The 22,217-nt window shown below is 45.5% G+C and overlaps 1 protein-coding gene across 1 annotated transcript in view; it reads right to left on the bottom strand.

Annotated features, from left to right (window-relative positions):
* SIK2 (salt inducible kinase 2) overlaps positions 1–22,216 on the bottom strand; it is a gene marked incomplete at its 5' end in the record, with an annotated part of 89,884 nt that extends 67,668 nt beyond the window's left edge. The window contains 3 exons of the mRNA XM_019546913.1: positions 4,556–4,619; positions 11,128–11,244; positions 22,106–22,216. Of these exons, the coding sequence (XP_019402458.1) occupies positions 4,556–4,619; positions 11,128–11,244; positions 22,106–22,216 (292 nt within the window). The remainder of the gene's footprint in view (positions 1–4,555; positions 4,620–11,127; positions 11,245–22,105) is intronic.
* Between the last annotated feature and the right edge of the window lies 1 nt (position 22,217).

Below are 22,217 nucleotides of genomic sequence, written 5' to 3'. Positions count from 1 at the left end.
TCAAGCTCTTCTCCCTGGTTGGGAGGTCTGTAGTAGACTCCCACTGTTAAGTCCCTTTCCCCTCGACTGCCTTGTACTCTAACCCAAAGCACTTCAGAGTGCCCCTCCCCCGACTCCTTGCTAATTGACGAGGATGAGTATTCCTCCTTAATATAGAGCGCCACGCCCCCACCTCTCCTTCCTATCCTGTCCCTCCTGTACAGCCGATAGCCCTTGACATTCACCCCCCAATCATGCGTTGCATCACACCGCGTTTCCGTAATCCCCGCTATGTCTGGGCTGGTGTCAGCCGGCAGGAGGGCGAGTTCCTCCTGCTTGTTGCCCATACTACGAGCGTTTGTGTAGAGGCATTTGAGGCCTCCTGTGGGTGTGTGTACTGCCCCCCTAGTCCCAGCGTTGTCCTGGCCCCTATGTCTTACCTGTTTATTCGCTTCACTCGCTCCCCAGTTTCTTTTTCCAGGATATTTTCCCAGTGATCTTAACTTGAATGGGTGTGGGTCCATGTCTTCTTCCTATTACCCCTTGCCCCTGGGAACACAGCTGTTACACATCAGGTTGCTGGAAAACACCTGTTCGTAAACCAGCAGCACCTCTCTGATCTCTGCAGAAATCAAGGCAGCAGAGAGAGATATCGATTGCAGCACACCATGGCTTCATTTCATTGAATCATTTCTACTATTTGATTTACCAGGGAGTCTTTCTTTCCCTCTTCCCACTGTCCAACCTGCTGGGATCAAGATCTGCCTGTCAAACCACTGCTTCACTATACTTACATGATGCATCTGTGACAACAGGAAGTCTGATGGCTCACCAATGGCTTTGTGAGCTGTCTGATGACAAAGTGCCCATTGCAGGCACGTTGCAGCCTATTCTGCCACACTGAGCACTATAACCTAGTCCCCATACACCACGTGGCCTGACACATGTAATATGCAATGTGGTTAGACCAGGCCTTTGGTCTCCCTTGAGCCTTCAACAGATTCTCCCAGGCAAAACCTATGAGGTTGTGTGAGGCTCTCTTTAAAATGAGACCACGTCATCAACTCTCCATTTGGCCTCATTAAGACCAGGGCTCACTTCATTCTCCTATCACACACAGCAAAAAAAGAGAATGGTATAATCCTTAGGGAATTTCCCTATAAGCAAAACAGCAGGAAAGGTAAGCACTAGCCCCCCTTGAGGAGGCTGGTATGCTGAGCTCCTCAGCTTCACTTCCCCAAGCCCCTTCACCACTGGCTTAAGGGAATCTATGCAGGTCCAAGAACATTTGCATCTTGTGCACAAAACACCAGAGAGATCAGGCATAACTTAGCACCTCGGTCTGTGAGGACTTCACCGAGGAAAACCCATTCTGCAGCACCTACTACCACGTCTTCCTTAGGGGAAGACACAGTAGTAAATCTACCAGTACCAATTCATTTTCAGTTCCTTCTCTAGCTAGTTGCCTTGCTAAAGGGTCCCACCATATCCATAACCACTCCTGGGAAGGATCTGCTATTGCAGGCAATGTTCTTGGACCCGCTTTACACTTTGCTGAAATTTAGCAGGAACTCCACAGATTCTAGGATCTGTGACCCGTATCAGACATGTGAGGCCAGGAGAAGCTCACATTGACCCTTACGTCCTGTCTTGTATTCCCCCATGTCCTAAGAAAATTCATATCACCAGCCAAGCACAACAACTTGTAGCAATGCCTCTGGGAAAGCACTATCTGCCTTCTCACCCCCAAGATTCAGCTTCCAGGAGACATCCCATTCCCTGTAAAGGAATATCTTTTCCCACAGGAATCCCTCCCTGTAGGGCCTTCAGCACTAGCAGTAGCTACAGCTTGGAGCATCTCTACAGGGCGATAGGGCTGCGATCACTGCAAAGTTCTGTTGGAAACTCTGCTGCCCCAAGGGGAAATGCAAAATTCACCGACTTGAATTTGAGAAACAGCAGTTATCAGCTGTGCTTCAATTTCCCCATGTCTAAATAGCATCTCTGCCCCAACAAGGATGATCTCCCAAGGCAGAGACGGCAGCTTGCTGTCCAAAGAGGATTCTCTGACTCTAGCACCTCTGAAGGCTGCCAGACCAATCCTCAAAATCATTTGCCATCCATACCTCCACAAAGCAACTGATCATCAACCCCAATCTCTCTGTCCCTTCCAGGTACCCAACTTCACCCTTCACTGGAAGGCCTGTGCACCCTCTTTAGGGTTAGATACTTGCTCAATACCCACTTAGCCAAGTCTACTATATCGGAGCATCAGCACTAGTGTCCCAGAACTGCTGAACCCTCCGCTGACCGACTTCTAGGGCACATGTCAGCTGCTTGTGCCCAATACACATGTACCGGTTTTGACCCGAGCACAGTGTGACAGTTTGCTATGCAGGAGCCTGGAGGTTGAACTCAGCAACCTGATCATCACACCCCCCAGGCGAGCGAGCTGGAAGATTCTCTCTCTCGAGCCTTGTTAATGTTGTAAGCACCAAAGACTTGGGAAGCCACCGTTCCCTCCAGCAGGTTAATGGTTTATTGGCCCAAGGGTTTGGCACTCTGCCCAATTATGCCCTAAACTCATACAATGGCTAACTCCATGAAGTCATATATGAAGTATCAACTCCCTCCTGTTCGCCCGTTTCTGTGGATACACCCCCTTTGGGTTGCAACATCCACATACATCGCCCCCTTCTTCTGCACACCACAAAAGTTCTTCCCCTAAGTTTAAGGTATCAGCCGAAACTTTCAGAACCACCCCCCCCCCACCGGCAAATGAGTCCTGTCTATCTGAACATAAGCCTCAATAGCTTTGCTGCTCGGTAAGCTAACAAATCAACAGAGCTGCAGGGGGGAATGAGGAGAGATTGAGAATGGGCCCCGTTTTGCAGTGGGGCTCTTCCAGAAAATCCAAAAACCTGAACTCCTGTAACAAATCTCCCCCCTTTGGGATCTAAGAAACCAGCTAACACTTGCAATATTAGTCAAAGCAGCTTATATCAGTCGATCCAGAATCCAGTATTTTAGGGTCTTGTGCCTTATATGAAAAGGCAAAGCTCCCACATGCACCTGTGCTGGCAGCCCGCTCTCTGGCCCCAAATGGCCACGGCTCCGCCCGTGCCCCTGGCCAAGACTTCTTATCAGTGTCCAGTCATCCACGCTCTTCATTTGAGATTCCTGTCACGGTGTTTGCACATGTTCTTTTCTCTCGGCTGCCTCTTCATTGCAAGTTCATGCGTAGTCACTCAACTTCAACAACCAGTGAACCTCTGAAGTGAAGCCGTTCTCAATAACTCATTTACATCAGACCAGACACGCCTATGCGGCCAATCCTTAATTCTTATTCCCTGGTCCCAGAGAAGACCCGTTTCCCTTCAGTCCCAGCAGAACACAACGCAAAAGTGAGTAGGTAAACTGAGTCACGCACACTTTTCATTAAAACTAAAAAAGCCATTTTCTGCATAACACTTAGAGGTATAAGAAAAGGCTTTTGCAGGGTAACAGCCACGTCCTTTTTTCTGCAAGAATAATCCTGGTTCTATCCGATAATTTAAGTTTGGCAAATCTAATCCCTCAATTATATTTAAAAAAAGTTGGCAGCAATCATTAGTAATGGAAAAACAAAGTCAGAACAACCAAATTCTGCCTTCGACAGCTTACACAGACCTCTGTTTCCAGAACCGTAGCTTGATTGTAAAAGCCATTTGTCACTACCCTACGACTGCTAAAGCCATTATAAAAGGAAAGAGAAATCTGCAAACTCCTTCTGCGAAGACACCACCATTTTGAGAACACAAAAAACCCAGGACTTCAAAGTGGCCTCTATTCAGCCTTTCCTTACAATTACAGCCTTCTAAAACCAGGCGCAGAGGGCTGTTTTCTGAAGTGTTACAACCAACAAAACACCAAATGTTACACTCATGTATTATGAAAATCCTGGATGCTCCGAACCAAATGCAAATTTGACTTTCATTAGTCAACTTAAAACTTTTAAATATTTCAATGCCTACTGCAGAGACTCTTGTAATGAACTCACGCACATTCCCCATAGGAACTATACTTAAAAAAGATAGGGTTTGAAGTGGGGGGGGGTGGAAAGATGGGGGAGGAAGAGGGGAATGATTCACCAAAACTACAGACACAAGAAACAAAGAAGCTTTGCCTTACCTGAAACAGCAAATCGCTTGGATTTTAACATGCGAAGCATAGGCTGAGCTTCTGAACTCTGGTGCAGTGGCCTAAAGCTGGTAATGTTTTCATCAGTGAAGTTACACCAGTGTAAAGGAAATCAGATTTTCACTGAAACTATTTTGCTTTTTACCATACAATCTTCTCTGCTAAAGGCCAACTAGATTTCTTTAAAAGATTTACCAAAGCAAATATTCGGCATATTTTCAAGGGGGGAAAATTAAACGCCTAAATTACGGAAAATAGTTTGACCTAGTTGTAGCTTTTCCTCAAGAGCTACAGCACAAGTGATCCTGAGGCTTGGACTTCTCTTGAAAAACCAAACTAAGTTGCAACAACAAACTGCAGAAATAAATATTTAACGTTAAAATGGACTCTTGCTTACCGAAAATTTCTCCATTTTTGGCATATTCTGTCACAAGGTACAACATGCTTTTGGTCTCCATCACCTGTTGATGGAGAAATTGCACATTAGTTTAGTTGGGGGAAGGGGAAAAGCGACATAACCACAGATTTTCCAGCCCTTCTCCCCTAATGGAAGTCACTCCGGGGCTCAAAACTACCAACATTTGTATGAGGTCATCGTTTTACCCGGTCTACTAGCCCCAATGACTTCACTAGACCTCCCCACATGCCAAAGTTCGGCCTTGCTATGTCGTCACCTGACCCCCCCCACCCCGCTGTCTTTCCTGCTTGGTGCAGGGGGCTGGACTCGTTGACCTTCCAAGGTCCCTTCCGGCCTTACAATCTATGACTCTAAAGGAGATGGGCTCGATTCTTGGCCACACATAGGAAGAAACGATATCTCCATACCTCAACTGAAATTATTGTCCTGACAGCTGCCGCTACTTACGTCACTGGGTTTGAGTGACTGCCGTAACAAATTTTTCTCCTGACTTATTTATTGAAGTAGGGTTAGCATCTGGGGACCGGAAAGGGGCCTGGAGCCCCTGCTGCCCTCACTCATCACAGTAGGAAAAAACAATACAATTAAGTGTGCTCATCGTCCCAAATTGGCCAAATTTCACCAAACGCTACAGGCCATGTGATCCCACTCCTACCATAATGCAGTACAGGACAGTTGCACCCCCAAATCTTTCAATTCTATGAGTAATTTTTCTCTTCAGAGATCGATAATCCTGCTGCTACTCGACCAGGCAGTTCTACAAAAACAGCCTGCCCTCTGTTCCAAAATACTGTGAAAATAAAATCACTACATTTCCAACTTTCATGTGAAAGTACTGCACTGCATGTCCTGATCATGAGAGAGGAATCAAGACATTGGCTTCCCATGCTAGCTACCCTGGAAGGGACAACTACCTCCATTACCCTGCAGTTTTCCTCCTAAGTGACACCCCCAGCCCACTCTTTTCAAACACTCCCTCAGGACTCATTTCATAAGCAGCAGGATCAAAGAGACTGAAAACCTGTGTTTTCAAATAAAAATAGTCATTTAGGATTTTCCCTCCAGCAGATTATAACAATTTGAATGTCAGTCACATTTTGGACCTAAACTATTTGAATGACCCAAGCATGGCAACTTGTTAAACACACAGATCAACTGAAAAACTTGTGGGTAAGCCTCCTTTCATTTTGAATTTCCTGTCTTTTATTTATTTACCACCTTGAAAACTATGGCACTACTTTCTTGTAAAATAACTGTTTTTAGGGAAATGTATTTAAAAAGCCCAAAGGAAACCAACTGTTAACAGAGAGTTATAAAAACATGCAATCCCCAGGAGGGCTGCAGAGAGCACACAATGGCTGATCCTCAGACGGTCCTACCCTGGCTGCATTCTTATTTAATTTAAGGCTCGGTGCGCATGATGACTGCAAATATTCTGGGCTGCAATACAAGCTGGCTTTGAGAGGCAGTACCTGGACGCAGAGGACATCAATATTCTCTGCATTATGAATACAAGAGTCCGGACCTAATCGAGCCTTCTGATGCAGCCCTGCCCCTTTACCCAGTACCGAGTCAAAAATGTCCTGACCCCCAGACAGACAGCCAAGACTCCTCCTGTGCATACAGTGAAGTGATGGGATCATTACAGACAGACTAGAAAGCTCCAATGTGGGAGATGCCTTTTTTTTTTTTTATAAATCTACTCTTAGTGAGTGTTCCTTTGATGTGCCCATCCCTATAATATTCAGGGGGTGAAAACAATAAACATCACATTTGTCTTGACGTGCCTCTACTTACCTCCACTCCAGAATTGTTCTTGCCTCCTCTTAAATTTTGTTTGTCATCCGCTTAAGAAAGATCACAGTCAATCTTACTTAAGGGAGTTAACAATTCTGTCCTTAACATTTGCCTCTACTCTATGAATCACCAGTTGATTTATAAGGAAGTGCTAGACTCTTTCCTGTAACATGAAATTAAAGCTGAACACGACTTCGCTAAATCAAGCCCTTTGTCTTTAAGGAGTGGAATAATCCTGTCACTGCAAGTCTGATCTTTACAGGAGCGAGCTCACTGCCAGGGGAAGGGTGTAGGATCAGAGCCCCTCCACCCTGGTTTGAATGCAAAGGGGTTTTCTTGCCTTTGTATTCTTTTATTGCAGCACCTAGAAGGCTTGGAATTAAACGCTCCCTGCATTTCTAATCCAAATGAGATTTTCATTCTTCTTTAGAATAAGGAAATGCTGTGCTTAGAAGCCCTCCTGACATACTTGGTGGACAAAGCACAACTTTTAGCCAACTTTTGGGAGAAGAGTGTGAGAAGAGACACAAAAAAGTCACAGGATTGCCCTGGGCACATACAGGACAGGCTCTCAGGGGCTAGAATGAAAATGCCCTACGAGCTATGCCTGACCTTGAAGCTCTTTAATAGGAGCCAAAAATTAGCAGTGTATGGGCTGAATGGCGCTTTGCTCCTTATGAAGGATGCCAGTGGCCACAACCATGATGCTCTGCACACTCAGCCCAGCACTCACAGACCTGCAGAGATCGATGCATCCATTCCTGCCCAAAAATGTTGTTGCCCAAAGCCAACTTTCAGCAACAACAGTTTGCAACCCTCCCCTGGATTTCAGAGGGCGTTTGGCCAGGAAGGGGGAGTACCCAATCCCAAGTTAAAGAATAACATTTAGCAAATGCAACTCAAGAATTTGCTATTCATAACTAGAATGACAAATAAGGCTATTCTCCAAAGAGATCCAATTTCTCTGGGTCCTGGTCTTTTGGTTGTCTTGAGGACTGCAGAAACCACGAAGGAATCTGGTGTTGCGTGGGTGTAAACGGCTCCACGCTCTTGGACTATGGGATTGATTCTTCCATTTTGTTCTTTTCGTGGCTGCTGGCAAAACTGCTGACGTCAGGCACCAAATCTGAGGCTGCTTCTAGGATGCCCTCTTTAATTGGCAAAGTTATTCTTGCAGGACTGGAGGAATGCAGTACATAGAAGAAAAAAAATAAATCTCATGGGCTCTTTTTTTCATTTCAGAGATTTCAACAGGCTTCTGCTCTCCCAGACAGCAGCTCTTGGAAAACTCTGAAGGCATAAGAGGTCAGAGTACAGGAACCAGCTAGGCTGCTTCAGCAGGCCAAAAGCAGTGACAAGCCTTTTGAAGGAGAATGATGTTTAAGAGTCTCAAGATCTTCCTGTTCCTCTTCTCCCCCTGGTTCAGTTTTCTTTTGAAATGCATGCAAAATAAATAGCGCAACCTGCATTTTCTTGAGTAGCAATAGGGGAACCAACTGCTGGATGTCCCAAAGGACATCTCCAGTATGTCCAGTAGGGTCAAGGTGGACATCGTAAGGACAAGGCTGGTTCTGGTAAGGTTGGCTAGGCCATTGCCAAGCCTGAGGCACGGGAGTCAGAGTTATGAAGAGGCAGTCTTGGTTGACTCTGAAGCACCTTCCCGTGACGTGTGCGACTGGAGGGAAGGTTCCTTGTTAGATGTCAAAAAAAGAAAGCCAGAGCCGAGGTGACAGGTAGGATACAAGAAGTAACCTTCTTCCAACCTGGAAGTAGCATAGTGCCTTAGCACAGTATCGCTGGTGCCAAGGACAGTGATGGAGACCTAGCAAACTCTCTTAACATCAACTTACTCGGAACCATTAAGGTTTTCATTGTCAGGACTGATCACGCTATCTGTTTAGGTGCTAATGCCAATGGTCACAAGTATTAACAGATGTTGGCACCTTACTCTGCCGGCATCAGTTGTGCCTATTAGCAAGCAGGCTTAGTACTCTGTTCCTAAGAAAAGTGCAAGTTGTTGAGTTTCTTCTTGCGCAAAGAGGCAGATCAGTGCTGGGGGCTGTGTCTAGTCTGGTGCTCACATTTCCCGAGCCTCGGTGTGACAGCGGTACCAGTTCTTGATGTCATGGTGGTAAAGTCAGTATCAAAAGTAGCTTTTGATGGTCCCCATTTCTTGCCTGATAGTACCATGTCAGGCACTGCCTGCCTGCTCCCTAAGGCACTGGGACCTGGAAAGCTGAGGAGCAAGGTTGTTCAACAACCTTCAGCCCAAGTCCCCGAACTTCCCATCCTAGCTGAAAAGGGAGGTTGGCACATGGCTTTCCTGAAGACAAAAAATACCAACAGCTGTAACTTTCTCTATGCAACAAACATGTCTCAGGATGGATCAGATTTGAATACCGATGGCTCTAAACCTATGTTTGTGCTGCAAAGAGCCTCAGAAAAAAATCAAAGTTTAAAATTGTGAAATTTTGGGGGCAAAAATATAGAAAAATGGAAAAAGATGGCTACAGCCACTTCTTTCTTTTTTTTAACATGCCTTTTGATAGGGGACACAGGGATGCTACAACGCAAATATTTCGAACTTGTACGCCAGGAGCACGTGCATCCAGAGGACGATGAACTCGGATGGAATGCAAACTATATATAAAGGTGCCTTAATGCCACTGTTTACACCTGATGCTTGTACACCCTTGTCATAAAGTACCTGCAGAGCCACTTGCACTATATCCTACTCTGTACCTGAAGTCAGAGCAGATGCACGCAGAATGGCAAGCTTGAAAGCAGTTACCAGATACTTGCCCTTTGACCAAGTACTACGCTGTGCTTTTACAATCTCCCTGCGTTAGCTGCTGCATGCAACTATAGGGAGCTAGAAGCAGCATAAAGAAGCCATGCCTCCAGGTGGGGTGCAATTTAATACTGGCACTTATCAAGAGTATACCACATTTCTTCAGAGCACTCTTTTCTTCAGCTTATTCCCCGCAAGTTCCTCCCTCTCTCCTTCCCACTTAACGAATTCTCCTCACTGCACACATGGAGAGCTCAGAAGTGTTATTAGATTTAAGAGCCAGGGGACAACTAACAAACCAAAGGCCTACAGGAAGATGGAGCTCCTTCATCCAGGGGAGAATGTCCACGTGAAAAGCCAATTATATGTAACACACCGATGATGAAAGAGGGTGCTCGGATTCCTACGACTAGTACTCCAAGCCCTTCTTGGAAGACACAAGCTTCAAATCAGTCTCCTGCTAGCAGACAAACATCTAGTAATCTATGGACCCAATCTAGTCTGTCTTCTCTCATTCTCAGAGACTCTCTCAACTTGTGGGCTTCTGTGGAGATGGATTTCTCTACTACTCTCTCTGCCCATGCTTTGATTTTTAGTAGTCCACCTCCCACGTGACTAAATCCAGGCCACCTCTACTGCTGCTCAGAGAAGAAAGACATGAGAATACCTATCGGGGAAGTTGCCCTTACAAGTCACTAGTGATTTGGGATCGATTCTGATCCAGACTAGGGGGAAATAACCAACAAATCTAACTAGTCCCTAAAGACAAAATACTGCATGCCTTGAAATTCTTGCCACATCAGACTAGGCGCCAATGACATGCTGACACCTGAAACACACTCAGGAGTATCTCTAACCTTGATTACAATGGGTAAGCGTGTTTGCTCAAGAACAAAGCAAGACATTTTGAAACCGAATGCCCCTTCTCACCTTTTCATGCCAAGGTCTGTTAGATTATCCAGACGTTGTCAGATGACTGAAGGGCAGATTCACCTTTATGTCTGAAATTATCTGATTTTCTGTGGTTTAGCAAGCCCTACACATCTGTTAACAGCAGTTAACAGATATAAAGTTGCAAGACAGAATGACACCAACAGATATCCAAACAATTTCTGCAGACAGGCCAAAGGCTTTGAGACTCATTGTGTATATCCAAATGTCAGGATAGGACTTTGAAACATGAAGATTTAAATCACTGTCATCCCACCTGGTGTAATTAGTTATATCAGTGGAGACTGGGAGTAAAAGGCTACCAGACAGGAATGGCAGCATCTTCCACCCACTTTATGATGATGTGACTTTACCAAGTACAAGACAAGTAACTGGGATCCTGCTGTTTAGAGGCACTGGATGGGTCAGTGGAGGTGGTTATAAAACTTTCCTCTGTTGATGGCCAGTGTGGTTTGAGGGTTGTTATCTGTTGGCAGCTCAGTACTTTATACTACAGAAGACTGGTGGTCTCAGTGGGCAAGCGCTTACACCACCACCACCACAGCATTCGACATCACTGCAGGTAGTTTCAGCAAAACAAGCCAAGAACTCAACGAAGCCATGGAAAGTGGCCTCTGAACTCAGCGTGTGCACAGCAGCAATGCCATGGGCTCAGTTCCTGATGATAAGGTAACTACTCTACAAAGCTGCAGGAGGTTTCAGTCACTAGGTATCGCAGTCTCTTATCTTTCACTATCACTAAATTACATCTTAACTTTTTCAAAAGAAGAATGCAGGCATCTTCAGGGTTCTGCAGCACACAGGCCAAATGTGGTTGAGAAGCTGCATATGCAACAGTGATTGCAGAATGACTAAAGAAAACCATAGCCACAGAAACTCACCCACCTAAAAGCTGAACATGAAAAAGCAGCCCCCAAAAACATCGCTGACATATAGGACTGGACACCGATAAAGGCTTTGCACAAGAACACATGGAGGAAGAGAGAAGAAGGAGAGCAGCAGGTAACTGTACCTGATAGAGCTTTATAATGTGGGGGTGGTCGAGCATTTTCATTATCTGCACTTCTCGATAGATTTTCTCCAGATTAACGGCATCCAGCTGGGATTTGTCAATGATTTTTATTGCCACCTGAAGCCAAGAGAAAAAAAAATAGGCTGTAATTTTTTTTTTTTAAATCAACTTTCTCGCTACTGGTTTACTTCACATTTGAAACAGAGCACCAACATTTCTAGCTCCTGGCAGGTTGTTCTGTTACTGCAGAAATACTAAGGTACAGCAAATGTGTGTGTTAAACAAAATGTTAATAAAAGGAAGGGAAATAAATGAATGCTCCTGGCAACCCAGAAGCATCAATGTCACACAAGATCTCTGAATCTGCCCCCTGTTCCTACCAATTAGGGACAGGTTTTCAAAGGTCGATGTCAGTGGGTCTTAGGAGCCTACCAGACAGCTGCTTTAAAAAAAAAAAATATATATTCATGAGGCACCTCTCTGCATCAGTATCTACCTGAAGACCACTCTGAATATAATTTGTGAATGGATACTGCTATCTTAAAAATAAAAAGCCGATATCTGCATTTCAGAAATGGTTATTGAGCACATGCAGCAACTTCTTCCTGCCGTTTCATGGGTCATGCCACGAGAGCCTGCATTTTGACACATGCAAGAAAAGTCCCCATGAAAATGTTTGGCACAAAAAACAGTGCAAAGTTTATTTCTACACAACCCAGGAGTTTCAGGTAATCACTGCTGGTCAGAGGCTGAACACAGCCTTCCTGTATTTATTTACAACAGAAGAGGTACATATTTATACACTTCAACAACATAGTAAAAGGGCACTTCCAAAAGGAGTGGCTGGGGTCTTTCAGCCAACCAGAAACGGCCTCATCAAGGTTTCTCTCTTGTGGTCCATTTTTATAGCTTCTTTAAACAAGACTAGTATTGTTTTGATTGACAATGGGCCATAAGAACAATTATAAGTGGCTTCCTTTGAGTCAGACTGTCAGATAGCACAGGTTCATGGAGATTTTATAAGACTTCCTATTAATGAGACTATTAAAGTGATTTTTAAACAAATTGGGGGGGGGGGGGAACTTTCTTCCCATTTGGACTGTAACAAACCCCTTAGGTTTCATGTTTTAAAGCATGGAAACCAGGAACTGGAACGGACTAGAAACTGAAGTGGGAACGACTGGTCTATTTTCACCGTGCAATCAACTGACATACAGAAAAGTACCCCCAAAAATATATGTTAAAGACGCGTAGCTTCTAAGCCCCCCGTTTTAGCTCTTAGATACCAGTGTTTTCAAAAACAACCCTGATTTGTTATTTTGGGGGAGTCAGTGTACTTTCTGGCTTGAGGATGGGCCCAAAGTCAGGAAGCTCCAATCTCTAATTTCAGCCCTTTCAGAAACTCATTGGGTAGCTGTGGTCCAAGTCCACCACTTGCCATACAAGTGAGAGGAAGGGGAGCGTTACAAAGGGAGCCTAACCAAATGTGTTTCTCAAGCTATCTGCCAAAGACAGAGATACAAGCCCATGACTAGGCAGTTCCAAGAATCTGTGAACTTGGCAGGGAGTACAGGGGATCCCTCTGCCCGGGACAACTGAGACGCCACCACAATCAAAATATCATTAGCAAAACCAAGACGGTATTTTCATTCACTTAAAATGGCAGTAGAATTAGGTTTTCTACCCTTCACTCGGAATGCACTGAAGTCAGCGAGGTCAGGATTTCATCCGTAAGTAAAATTTAAACTGAACTTCTTGGCTCAGTGAGTGCAATCAAAACATGCCTTACTAATGCAGCCTGTAATGGTACATATTTTTATTTTAACTGTGATTAATGTTCTGTACATAAAAAAATGGCAGTAATTAGCCTGTTGAGGAACAGGGATGTTCTCCAGGGATACTTCTGTCAATTAGAGTCCAAATAATTTAGAAGAGAGATCTGGTTCCTTCCGACTTTATTTTAGTCCGTATCAGAGAACTAAGCTGCACAGGGCTATAAGAAAGGGATTCCCCATTTTGTTTTAAACAGAAAGTTTAAAAAAAAAAAAAAGGAAATAACATGATAGTTAAAGAATGCATGAGAAAACAGGACTGAAAAAAAATATTAAATCAATCAGTGGTATGCCCTCGCCTTGAATACTATGTTAAGAATGCAGGGAGAGGCAACAAAAAACCACCACGGTCGTGCAAAAACGCACATATGAAAAGACTGGGTCCATTTTGATAAAATATCAGACAGGTTTATGACCAATGAACAACGTGCAAAAGGGAGATCGTTTCTGCTGTTCAAAGCCCTCCATGGAGTCGGGCCTGATGCCTTGAGAAATTGCTTCTGCCGCAATACATCATGACCCAACTACAGCTGTATTCCACAGAAACTGTGACACTGGGAAACTATGGGGGCCAGCTGGCAGGCAGAGGAGACCAAATCTGCAGAAGGACCTTGTTATCTGAATAAGGATGCTTAAGGGCTTCATTGCAGTCAGAACCACTGTGCTAGCTTGTTTTGGCTTTTCTTTGGTAACCCCATCACATGTACACACACCTGCCCTCACCACCCGCCCACAAAAAAAGACAGAAATAAAGCAAAAACACCATGAACCGATGAAGTGATTTAGCTTTTTGAGTGGGGGGAGACAGCGAGCCTTATTTCTATTTTTAAAGACCGTTTGTGCTCAGTTGTTGCCTGGCGGAGATGGCATACGAGCACAGGCTGCGAGAGATGGGCTTGAACAGAAGCACTATTTTGATCTCTCACTGGGGGCTTACCATTGCTGTCAAACCCAAAGGTAAATGAAACAATTCATTGCCTTTGAAAAACTGAATGATCTGGAACTCCTTGCCAAAAATCAGAATGGAGTCCAAGAGCTTGGTGTAATTAAAAAAAAAAAAAAAGGCAATGAAATATTCATATGAACTCTGACAGCCATTATCATTAGATGGGGCAGAAGGTCCATCAAGGAACATGGACCCAGGCTTCAGAACATATTCCCAGTATTACAGAAAAGGTTTGTCCATACTGTTCCACTTCTAGAATTCTGGATTTTTCCTCTAAAAACATAGGGAAACAGCCACTGCTGGAGACATGACACTCTTTAAACCTCCCCAGGTTGAATGCAAGTATGCCAACCTCCTCCTGCATCTCACTGCAGTGCCCTACCGCCTCACCAACCCAGCCAGCCTTGTTTGGCTGCTCGGCCACTTCTTCCACATGCACCGGGGATGCTTCTTCCTCAACAGCCCGTAAGCACCGACTGCTCCCCCTGAATACGTTTCCATGATGCTTCTGCAGGGAAGGATAAGAAGACTCAAGTCCCAATTCCACTGCGAGGCCCATGGAAAGGAGTAACCGATAGCAAGGAAGACAGCTGCTTGGGATTGCTGATCTCTGTTTTCATCTTGTAATTCAAAAACAAAATAGAAGTGATGCAAATCTAAACACGTATGCAGCCAGTCCACGCAGCCACGTGTTCCCATTTATGTTACCTTTACCCGCCCCTTCTCCCATCCCTCCAGTGGTTCATTATGTTGGATTGCCTTAAATTAGACCCTGAGCCCGAATGATGTTTATACGTGCAAGCTGGCCCCCTGCTCCAAGCACAAAGGAGGAAGATGAAAGGAAATTCATTCCAATTCCATCCAAGTCAAACACAACTGCCTAAGTCTGAAATTAAGCACCCATGTCCATCTTTGCCAAAACAGGGCCTAGGCTGCGCTCGACGCTATTTGCCTCTGCTTTCGGCAGTTCACTTTTTTGTCATCTGTGATCTCAGAGAGGCAAGCAACTCCCCTCTCCGGGATGATTAAAGCCCACATGGGAACAGGGGATGCAAACACACATTCGGACGCTTACAAACAAAACTGGAACACAAATCCAGAAGCTTCGGACTCCTTCCTCCTCCCTTTCTCTTTACTGCTCAGGAAACTTGACAGCTGCTCAAGTTTTATGCAAGCACAAGCTACTAAGGCTATAAAATGAGTTTCTTGGGAAATTGCAAGACATTAAGGCAACCGAAAAACAAACATTTAAATAAACCCTAATCCCTAAATACACAGTAGGCAAAGGTTACTGAAAAAAAATGGAGGCTGGGGGGGAGGAGGTGGAGGAGTAACCTTTGCGGGTCAGATTTCCTCCCTACTTCCTCTCATTTGCTTTCTACCGGCTCACTGCAAAAGCAGCAGCAGCCAGAAGCACGCCTGGCCTTTCTGAACAGGAGCAGGTGTGGGCTGGGTGCAGTGCTGTTATCTCAGATACCTCCAGCCCAATACGATTTCACTGACACCCTCCTCTCCCCAAGTTAGTCAGGACTGTTCTTATTATTTCACTCACCACTAGCCTTCTAAGAGAGGAGGGGTGTCTTAGATAAGACAGTTTGTGTTCAAATTTCTTAGCGATACAAATCCCAAACGTGCACTCACCAAGAAAATTTAATGCAAGAATCCAACCGTCATTGCCGGTCACTTTTTAGTGTTGCCATCGTCTGCTCTTCAACAGGAGTCTAATCCATGCAGGCTTGCTCTGGAGGGGGCAGCTCGTCTCTCCCACTGCCCTCTTAGGCTCCCCATGGGTTTTTACCTTGTCTTAAGCAACTGCACAGTTTTTTCTCACTTCCCTCCTTTCTGAGATTGCTTTAACTGAAGCAGCTTTTATTGCTTCCCTGCAGTTCTCATGTAAAAGAAAACTAATGCACAGAAAAGGCCCACAACCAAGTTGTGCAAAGCCTCTGAGGGAAGGAGATGGTGCTTAGGGCTGACGCAGAAAAGGAAGCCAGTGAAGGGCGGTGGAAAGCAGGAGAATGAGCAAGGAGGCTTTTGGCAGCCTTTTAAGACACCCTGGAGGAGGCAGGAACAGAGCTGTTCCTTGCTTCAGCCTGTGCCTTGTGCAACCCTGAGCTCTTGCTTCATCTTTATCAATTCATCCCAACTGCTGTCATGTCATGAATGCAAACTTCTGCGTTTTAGTTTCCATCCCTCCCTTCTCCCTGCCCCAGGAAAAGTCTCTCAGACTTGCAGTTACAAGTTGCTGAACCAAAGCTGGTTAAGCTGTTTGGCTGGGAAAAAAATAATGAACTTAAGAGCGTACACGCTCTGCCAGTCCTTCCAACAGGGTTAGCGCTTGCACAGTCGGCTCTTGCGTTTTCATAGTGAAACATTTCTGTTTTTAAATTCATCTGGTACGGTTTCCAGTAAAGAAACATTTCCCTATGGATATCAGGCACAACATTTGGCATTGCACAAGCCACTAGCTAGCTCCCAATGTCAGCAAAAGTGCACTCAGTTCTTTCTTTTTTCAAACCTCCTATTCCTCTAAGCTCTTGATAAACTGAACATTTACCAAGGCAGAGAGACAAACTGTAAAACAGCTTCTATTTTCCAGCAATAATTTCTTCATCAATTAAAACTTTAAAAGATGCTCCTTGTGTGTACTCCATTAGGTTTATAACCATAGTGGTGTCGATTTCAGCCAAAAAAGGGGGAAAGAAATTATGAAAAAAAATTATTATGGAGAGTGGAAGAGGTACTTGTATTTTTTAAACCTATACTGAGTCCCAATGGCTGAAGAGCTTTTGCTCACTGAAAAGCAAGAATTATCACTAGGCTGAAAAAAACCCAAAACGAACCACAGAACGGATTCTTTATGATAGCACAGCACAGAAGTTGGGAAGTGGAGATACAAATCATGCTATAAATATCGATCCCGTTTCACGTTAACATGGTCTCTCTATATCCTACTCAGCTGCATGCATTTAAAAGTCCAACAACGTAACCTGTCTTGAAGACTGGCAAAAAAGCGTGAAAACAACTCCTTCATCTGACAGCCAAACCATTAAACTGGAGCTCCACAGTCCCCGCACTATCAAACGCTGCAAAAATTATGTTGCTAAAACTTATTGTTGGTTTAAATACTGTGTAGGTAACTTGCAGACACCTGCGTTCAGTCTGCTTGCAGTGCATCCACATACAGGAGTGGGTCAAAGACCCTGACAAGCCAATGCTTGTTCTGAAATCTGAGGATATCTTCCGAAGAGCTTAATCACCTTAATGAGAGCAAGAATCTCATTTCAGTATTACTCAGCACCGAAACGCTGTAGATGAGCCTGATTGTCATACCTCCGTATTTAATCAAGTAAGAGGTAATCCAAACAAAATCAGTGTTGGGCACTTCGGATGTCAATGGCCTTCCAGCTCTCTTTTGAAAATCTAGAGATGCGCTACAGTTCTTTTTAACTGCAAATAATTCAGCTTACGGTGCAATTTAAAAGAACCCTGAATGGGACACGCTTATCAAGAGCCCTCACTCTGCGCAGCTCCCCCGCGACACCTGAAAGCACTTCCTTCCTCTGGTCTAATGCTTATTAGTAACAGACGGCAAAGCTCCAGTTTCAAGTTGTGTTGCCTGCCTTCTTGGGATGAGCTGTCCCTGGGGTTTCCCTCCGCTGGCCTACTGCAATGGCTACACTCTGTCAAGCCTAGACAGAGTCAGCGAGTCATCCTGTCCAAAGGATTTAACTGACTTCCAGCAGCATTCTCCCACCAGCTACATAGATGGGTCAGCAGATAAAGTATGATATCCACAGACTTCTTTCTGGGAAAGGTTGAAATACTGCAAGTTTCAGGATGGCTCATTCACAATGCCAGCTGTCACTCGCCTAGCACTTTGACCCAAAACATAATTCTACAGGTGTGGACATTTCATTTAGCTTTGTGTTAGCTCACTCGCCTGAATGTCTGAAACAATCCCAAACATGGTACTCTGCTGACCAAGAGTAGCTGCTTTTTGGCAATACAAAGAGTTCAGATCAAATAAAACGTCAATCAAAAATTATTAACGGCTTCTTATTTCTAATGAATCAAGGGACTCTATACAAATACTTATTATAATGAATAGAGTAAAATCCAATGCGCACAAGTGGCAGGATTTTTTCAGAGCAAAAAGTGCAGCAAAACATGTTGGTATCTATACCGTAAGACAGATGGAAGTTTTGTATTAGAATATAACTGAATGCGTAGTTGCAGACAATATATGGCTTTCATTTGAAAGAGAGAAGAGCAGCAGCTGGCTCCCCTGCTCCAATCCTTAAAAACAGATTAGACACCTCAGTCCATTCTGATGCCTTACTTCTCTTTCCTGCCCTTTGCTAGATCTGCAGAAAGTTTAAGAGAAAAAAAAAATCACTGGGAAATATTGTAAAACTGCAAATGTAAATTCTGTCCTGGGCAGAAACCGCTCACTTCCATGTGCAACCTTGGCAGGGTCCCATCAGTGGGGGAGAGGGAAGGGGAGGGGAAGTGTGTTAAAATCTTTTTTTTTTTTTTTTTTTTAATTCAAACCAGATACGTTGCTTCAGACTGGAGCTAACTTTCCTATTTTACATACTTGCACGACAAAGTTTGAATGACGAAATAGTCCCGCTCCATGAAGGATGCACATGCAGCTTGGTAGCTGGTAATGACTAGCCTTCCCAGAGAAATGTCGTAATGCAGCACTAACCTTGTCAAAACAGCACATAAAGGCTTACGTGATGCACAAGTGAATTCTCATTTCTCTAGCATGGCCAACATGTACAAGCCACCACCCAGAGCACACATCCGATTCAGGACAACGATGCAAGTCTCTTGATTCCTGCAGACTGCTCTTGTTCAGGCTACAAATCACATTTGATTGCAGAAGTCATTCCCCCAGTATCACAAGAACTTCAGGATTTAGGGTAACGAGGGGCTTTAAAACAACCTGAAAGGTGACTTCAAAAGGCAAAAAACACTGCTGCATTGCACCCTTATTTTTCTGTTTAGAGAGGTCTAAAAGCTTGAAGGCCTTTTGAAATATTTCTTGCTTTTTAAACTTAGAAATATCAGGTTCACCGTTTCCTACCTTGTTCTCACTGGAGGCTTAGAGAATTGGGGTGGGAGCTGCCTTCACCCTGGACAGGAGGGGCAGGCATCTAGCTTTAAAGAGATGTCAAACCAAAGTGCTAGTCCTGGATTTGAACTCTGGTTGCTCCACAACCTTTTAGCTTCCCTTTAGTCCGGACGCTATCCTTCTAGCTCTCCAGCCATCCAGTCTTTCAGAAAAAATGAGCCCTGAAACTACTCATGCACAGAATATTCTGAAAACCCTTCAGGGCCTTATGACACACAGAAAAAAAGCCCCCAGTTTCTCTTATTAGCAGGTGACGTGTGGGTTGCATATGCCAGCCAAAAGCCTGAGGCCCCATCCCTTAACTAGGTTATGCCTAGTATAGTTAACCTGATACAAATCTCTATTAAAAATGCGCCACATTAGAGTAAAGACTTATTCATGCCTGGACTAAGTCATGCTGGTGCACGCCCATTTTGCAATGCTGCAGCAGTTCTGCATTAAGGGTTTGCACAAAGGCAGGTACATCAGTTCTAGGCTATTTCGGATCAATTTGATCTGGATAGAAACCAAACTGAGAGGCACAGCAAAGGTAGGAAAAAAGGTGCTATCCTTCCACATGCCGAGTAGCACACCGCTATGCATTCAGAAGTATGGTGGACGGCCCAACTCATCTTGTATCCCATCTCCTACAGAAGCCATCACCAGATGCTTCACTAGAAGGTGCAAACCACAGCCAACCCACAGTTAGGTACCACATGCCTAGTGGAGAAGTTTTTCCAAGTTCTGGCAGCTGGTGGCTGGCTTATATCCTGAACCCAGAGAACTGATTAGTCAGAAGTGTTTATTCTCCTGCACCAAGCGATAGCTAATGTTACCATGTGCTCATCCTTAGGCAGCTTTCAGACTCAGCCTTTGGGGAGACAGTTCCACAGGTTAGTTATACTTTTAAGTACCGTGGACTCTATTTAAAGTGCATAACCTAGGGATTAATAATAATAAAAAAAACCCCAACAGTTTCTGCACTTACCTGAACTCATTGCACACCATGCTCATTAACTGCAGCAGCAGCCTACCCTAAGCTTCTTAGATCTCATTAAGGACCCGTACTTTGTTTCTCAGAATGCCTTTTGCCTCTAACAGCGGCCTCAAAATTGACAAGACCCAGTCAGTGCAGGGCTTCTTCAAAATTGACAGCTCCTGGTCCAAGTTTCACCAAGTATGCACTTAAACAGAGTACAACAGAAGCACAGGTAGGTTACAGGGTAGGCACCGGGGCCTAAGAGTGCCTGTACACTTAACCCAAATGAAGATAAGCGGCATGCAAGAAGTGTATCGCTCATATTCCAGCTGGTGCCTGCTTCCTCTAAGGAAATAGTAAACCAGAGGAGACTGGTTTTTACCTATTATTTTACAGTTCTTGTCACCACTTACTGTCCTCGAGAAGTAAGTAGCTCTAATCTTTCTAAACGTCCCTCTCATGGGCGTTTTTTCTCTGTGTCTCGGCTATTTTGGTTTCCTCCAGTGGACTTATTTTCGCCTCTGTCCTGAGCATACCATAAGTTGTGCTCTTTGGTGGATACTTCATTAGCCAACTCATCCTCTGATCACAGAAACATCCTGTGATACAACACAGGCCGCATGAAAGGACCTGTTACAAACTTCAGAGCCTAAGAAGTACAGACGATAAGCAGAACAAAAGGTTGCGAATGCAAGGGGCGGCCTCGTCCAACGATCCTGCTCGAGAAGGGCGCTGAACTACCTGCTGTTGTTACAAATGCAACTCCTTCATCCCCGCCAATTTACATTTCTTCCCTCAAGTGCTTAATTACCCATGATTAAGTGCTGTATTAATATAGTTTCACATTTAACGCAAAACTCATTTGCACATCTACCTTCTAGCCTACTTTCCCTTCTAATGCACCCATTCCGGTTCAGTTTGCATTTCACTTTTATCTGGCGCTAGCGATACAGTTTTTGGTTTATGGCTGAGGTTTGCAAGGCACAAATCCGGCGTGCAGGTTCTCAAGCACAGGCCGGATTTTGCACGGCAGTCAGGTCTCAGGTACTCCCCACGTCTGGAGCTCGCTAAAAACTGGACTGGAAAATAAGCTTGGGTTTGCCAGACCTGTTGACTTGCTGGAAGTGAAGACAAAGTGCACAAACAAACGAAGCGACTGCCTCCAGTAAACGGGCAGCCTCAAGGTGCCTAGGCTGCAAGGACGGGAACCCGGTGCATAATGCTGGGAGCCGGGGCCGGAAAACAGAGGAGACTCTCACATCAGGAAAGATTTTTCTAAAATGATTTTTCCAAACGAGTTTGAACAGAAACAGAGTGCAGCATTTCCTGCAGTGCAGACATGCAAGGAAAATGTTGATACAAGCCTCATATAAGCTATATTTCCTCCACCGCCAGTTTAACGGAGACCAGCTGCCTGTGCAAGGGGGCGATTCGGGGAGCAAAGGACTCCAGGAGACACGAGGACAACAGTCACCCGCTAGCTTGGGGCGGGCTGGAAATCGGAGCGTCTTCCCATCAGGAAGAGCCGCTCAGCCAGCACGCCGCCCGGTTTCTTTTGTGCGGGCCCCAGCGCTGCTAAACCAACTCGTGCCGGGCTCAGGTGGGAGGTCCCTTCGCCCTCACTAAAAAGTTCTGTTCCTCTCCTCCCCGCTCGACCCACCCCACGAGCCGGGCCCCACTTCACCCAGGCGCCCGCCTCTCCCTGCGGGACCAACCCGCGCCCCACATCCATCTCCCCGCTGAAAAGAGGAAACAAAACACCCAAACCACCCAATTCAATAAGTCTTTAGATGCAAAACTTTGCCACCGCAGAAAACCAAGCCCCGCTGGGGACGGAGGGTGCACAACGGAGAGCCTGCCCCTGCCCCTGCCCCTGCCCCGGGGGGCAGCAACCCCCCGCGTCCCTCCCCAGCGGAGCGACAGGTCCCTCCGGCCACGGGCCAGGGCGCCACCCAGCGCTGCCCCAGCAGACACAGCGACCCCCAAGCCTCGGGGCTCCGGCTGCCCCGGGGGCTGGCGCTTCGCCGGCTGCAGGGGACGGCCCGCAGGAGCCCCGGGGCCACTCGGGGGGTGGGGGGGTCGGAGCCGTTGGGGCTGACCTCGCTGCGCGTGATGCGGTGCCGCGCCAGCTTGACCACGGCGAAGTTGCCCTTGCCCAGCGTGCCCTCGATGTCGTAGAAGCCGACGCGCACGGGCCCGGGCCCGCGGGGC

The sequence above is a fragment of the Crocodylus porosus genome, unplaced genomic scaffold (genome assembly GCF_001723895.1).
Source record: "Crocodylus porosus isolate Cpor-Errol unplaced genomic scaffold, CroPor_comp1, whole genome shotgun sequence".
Taxonomy (NCBI): Eukaryota; Metazoa; Chordata; order Crocodylia; family Crocodylidae; genus Crocodylus; species Crocodylus porosus.
Note: the sequence above shows the minus strand (reverse complement) of the source record. Positions and strands in the feature narration are given on the sequence as shown.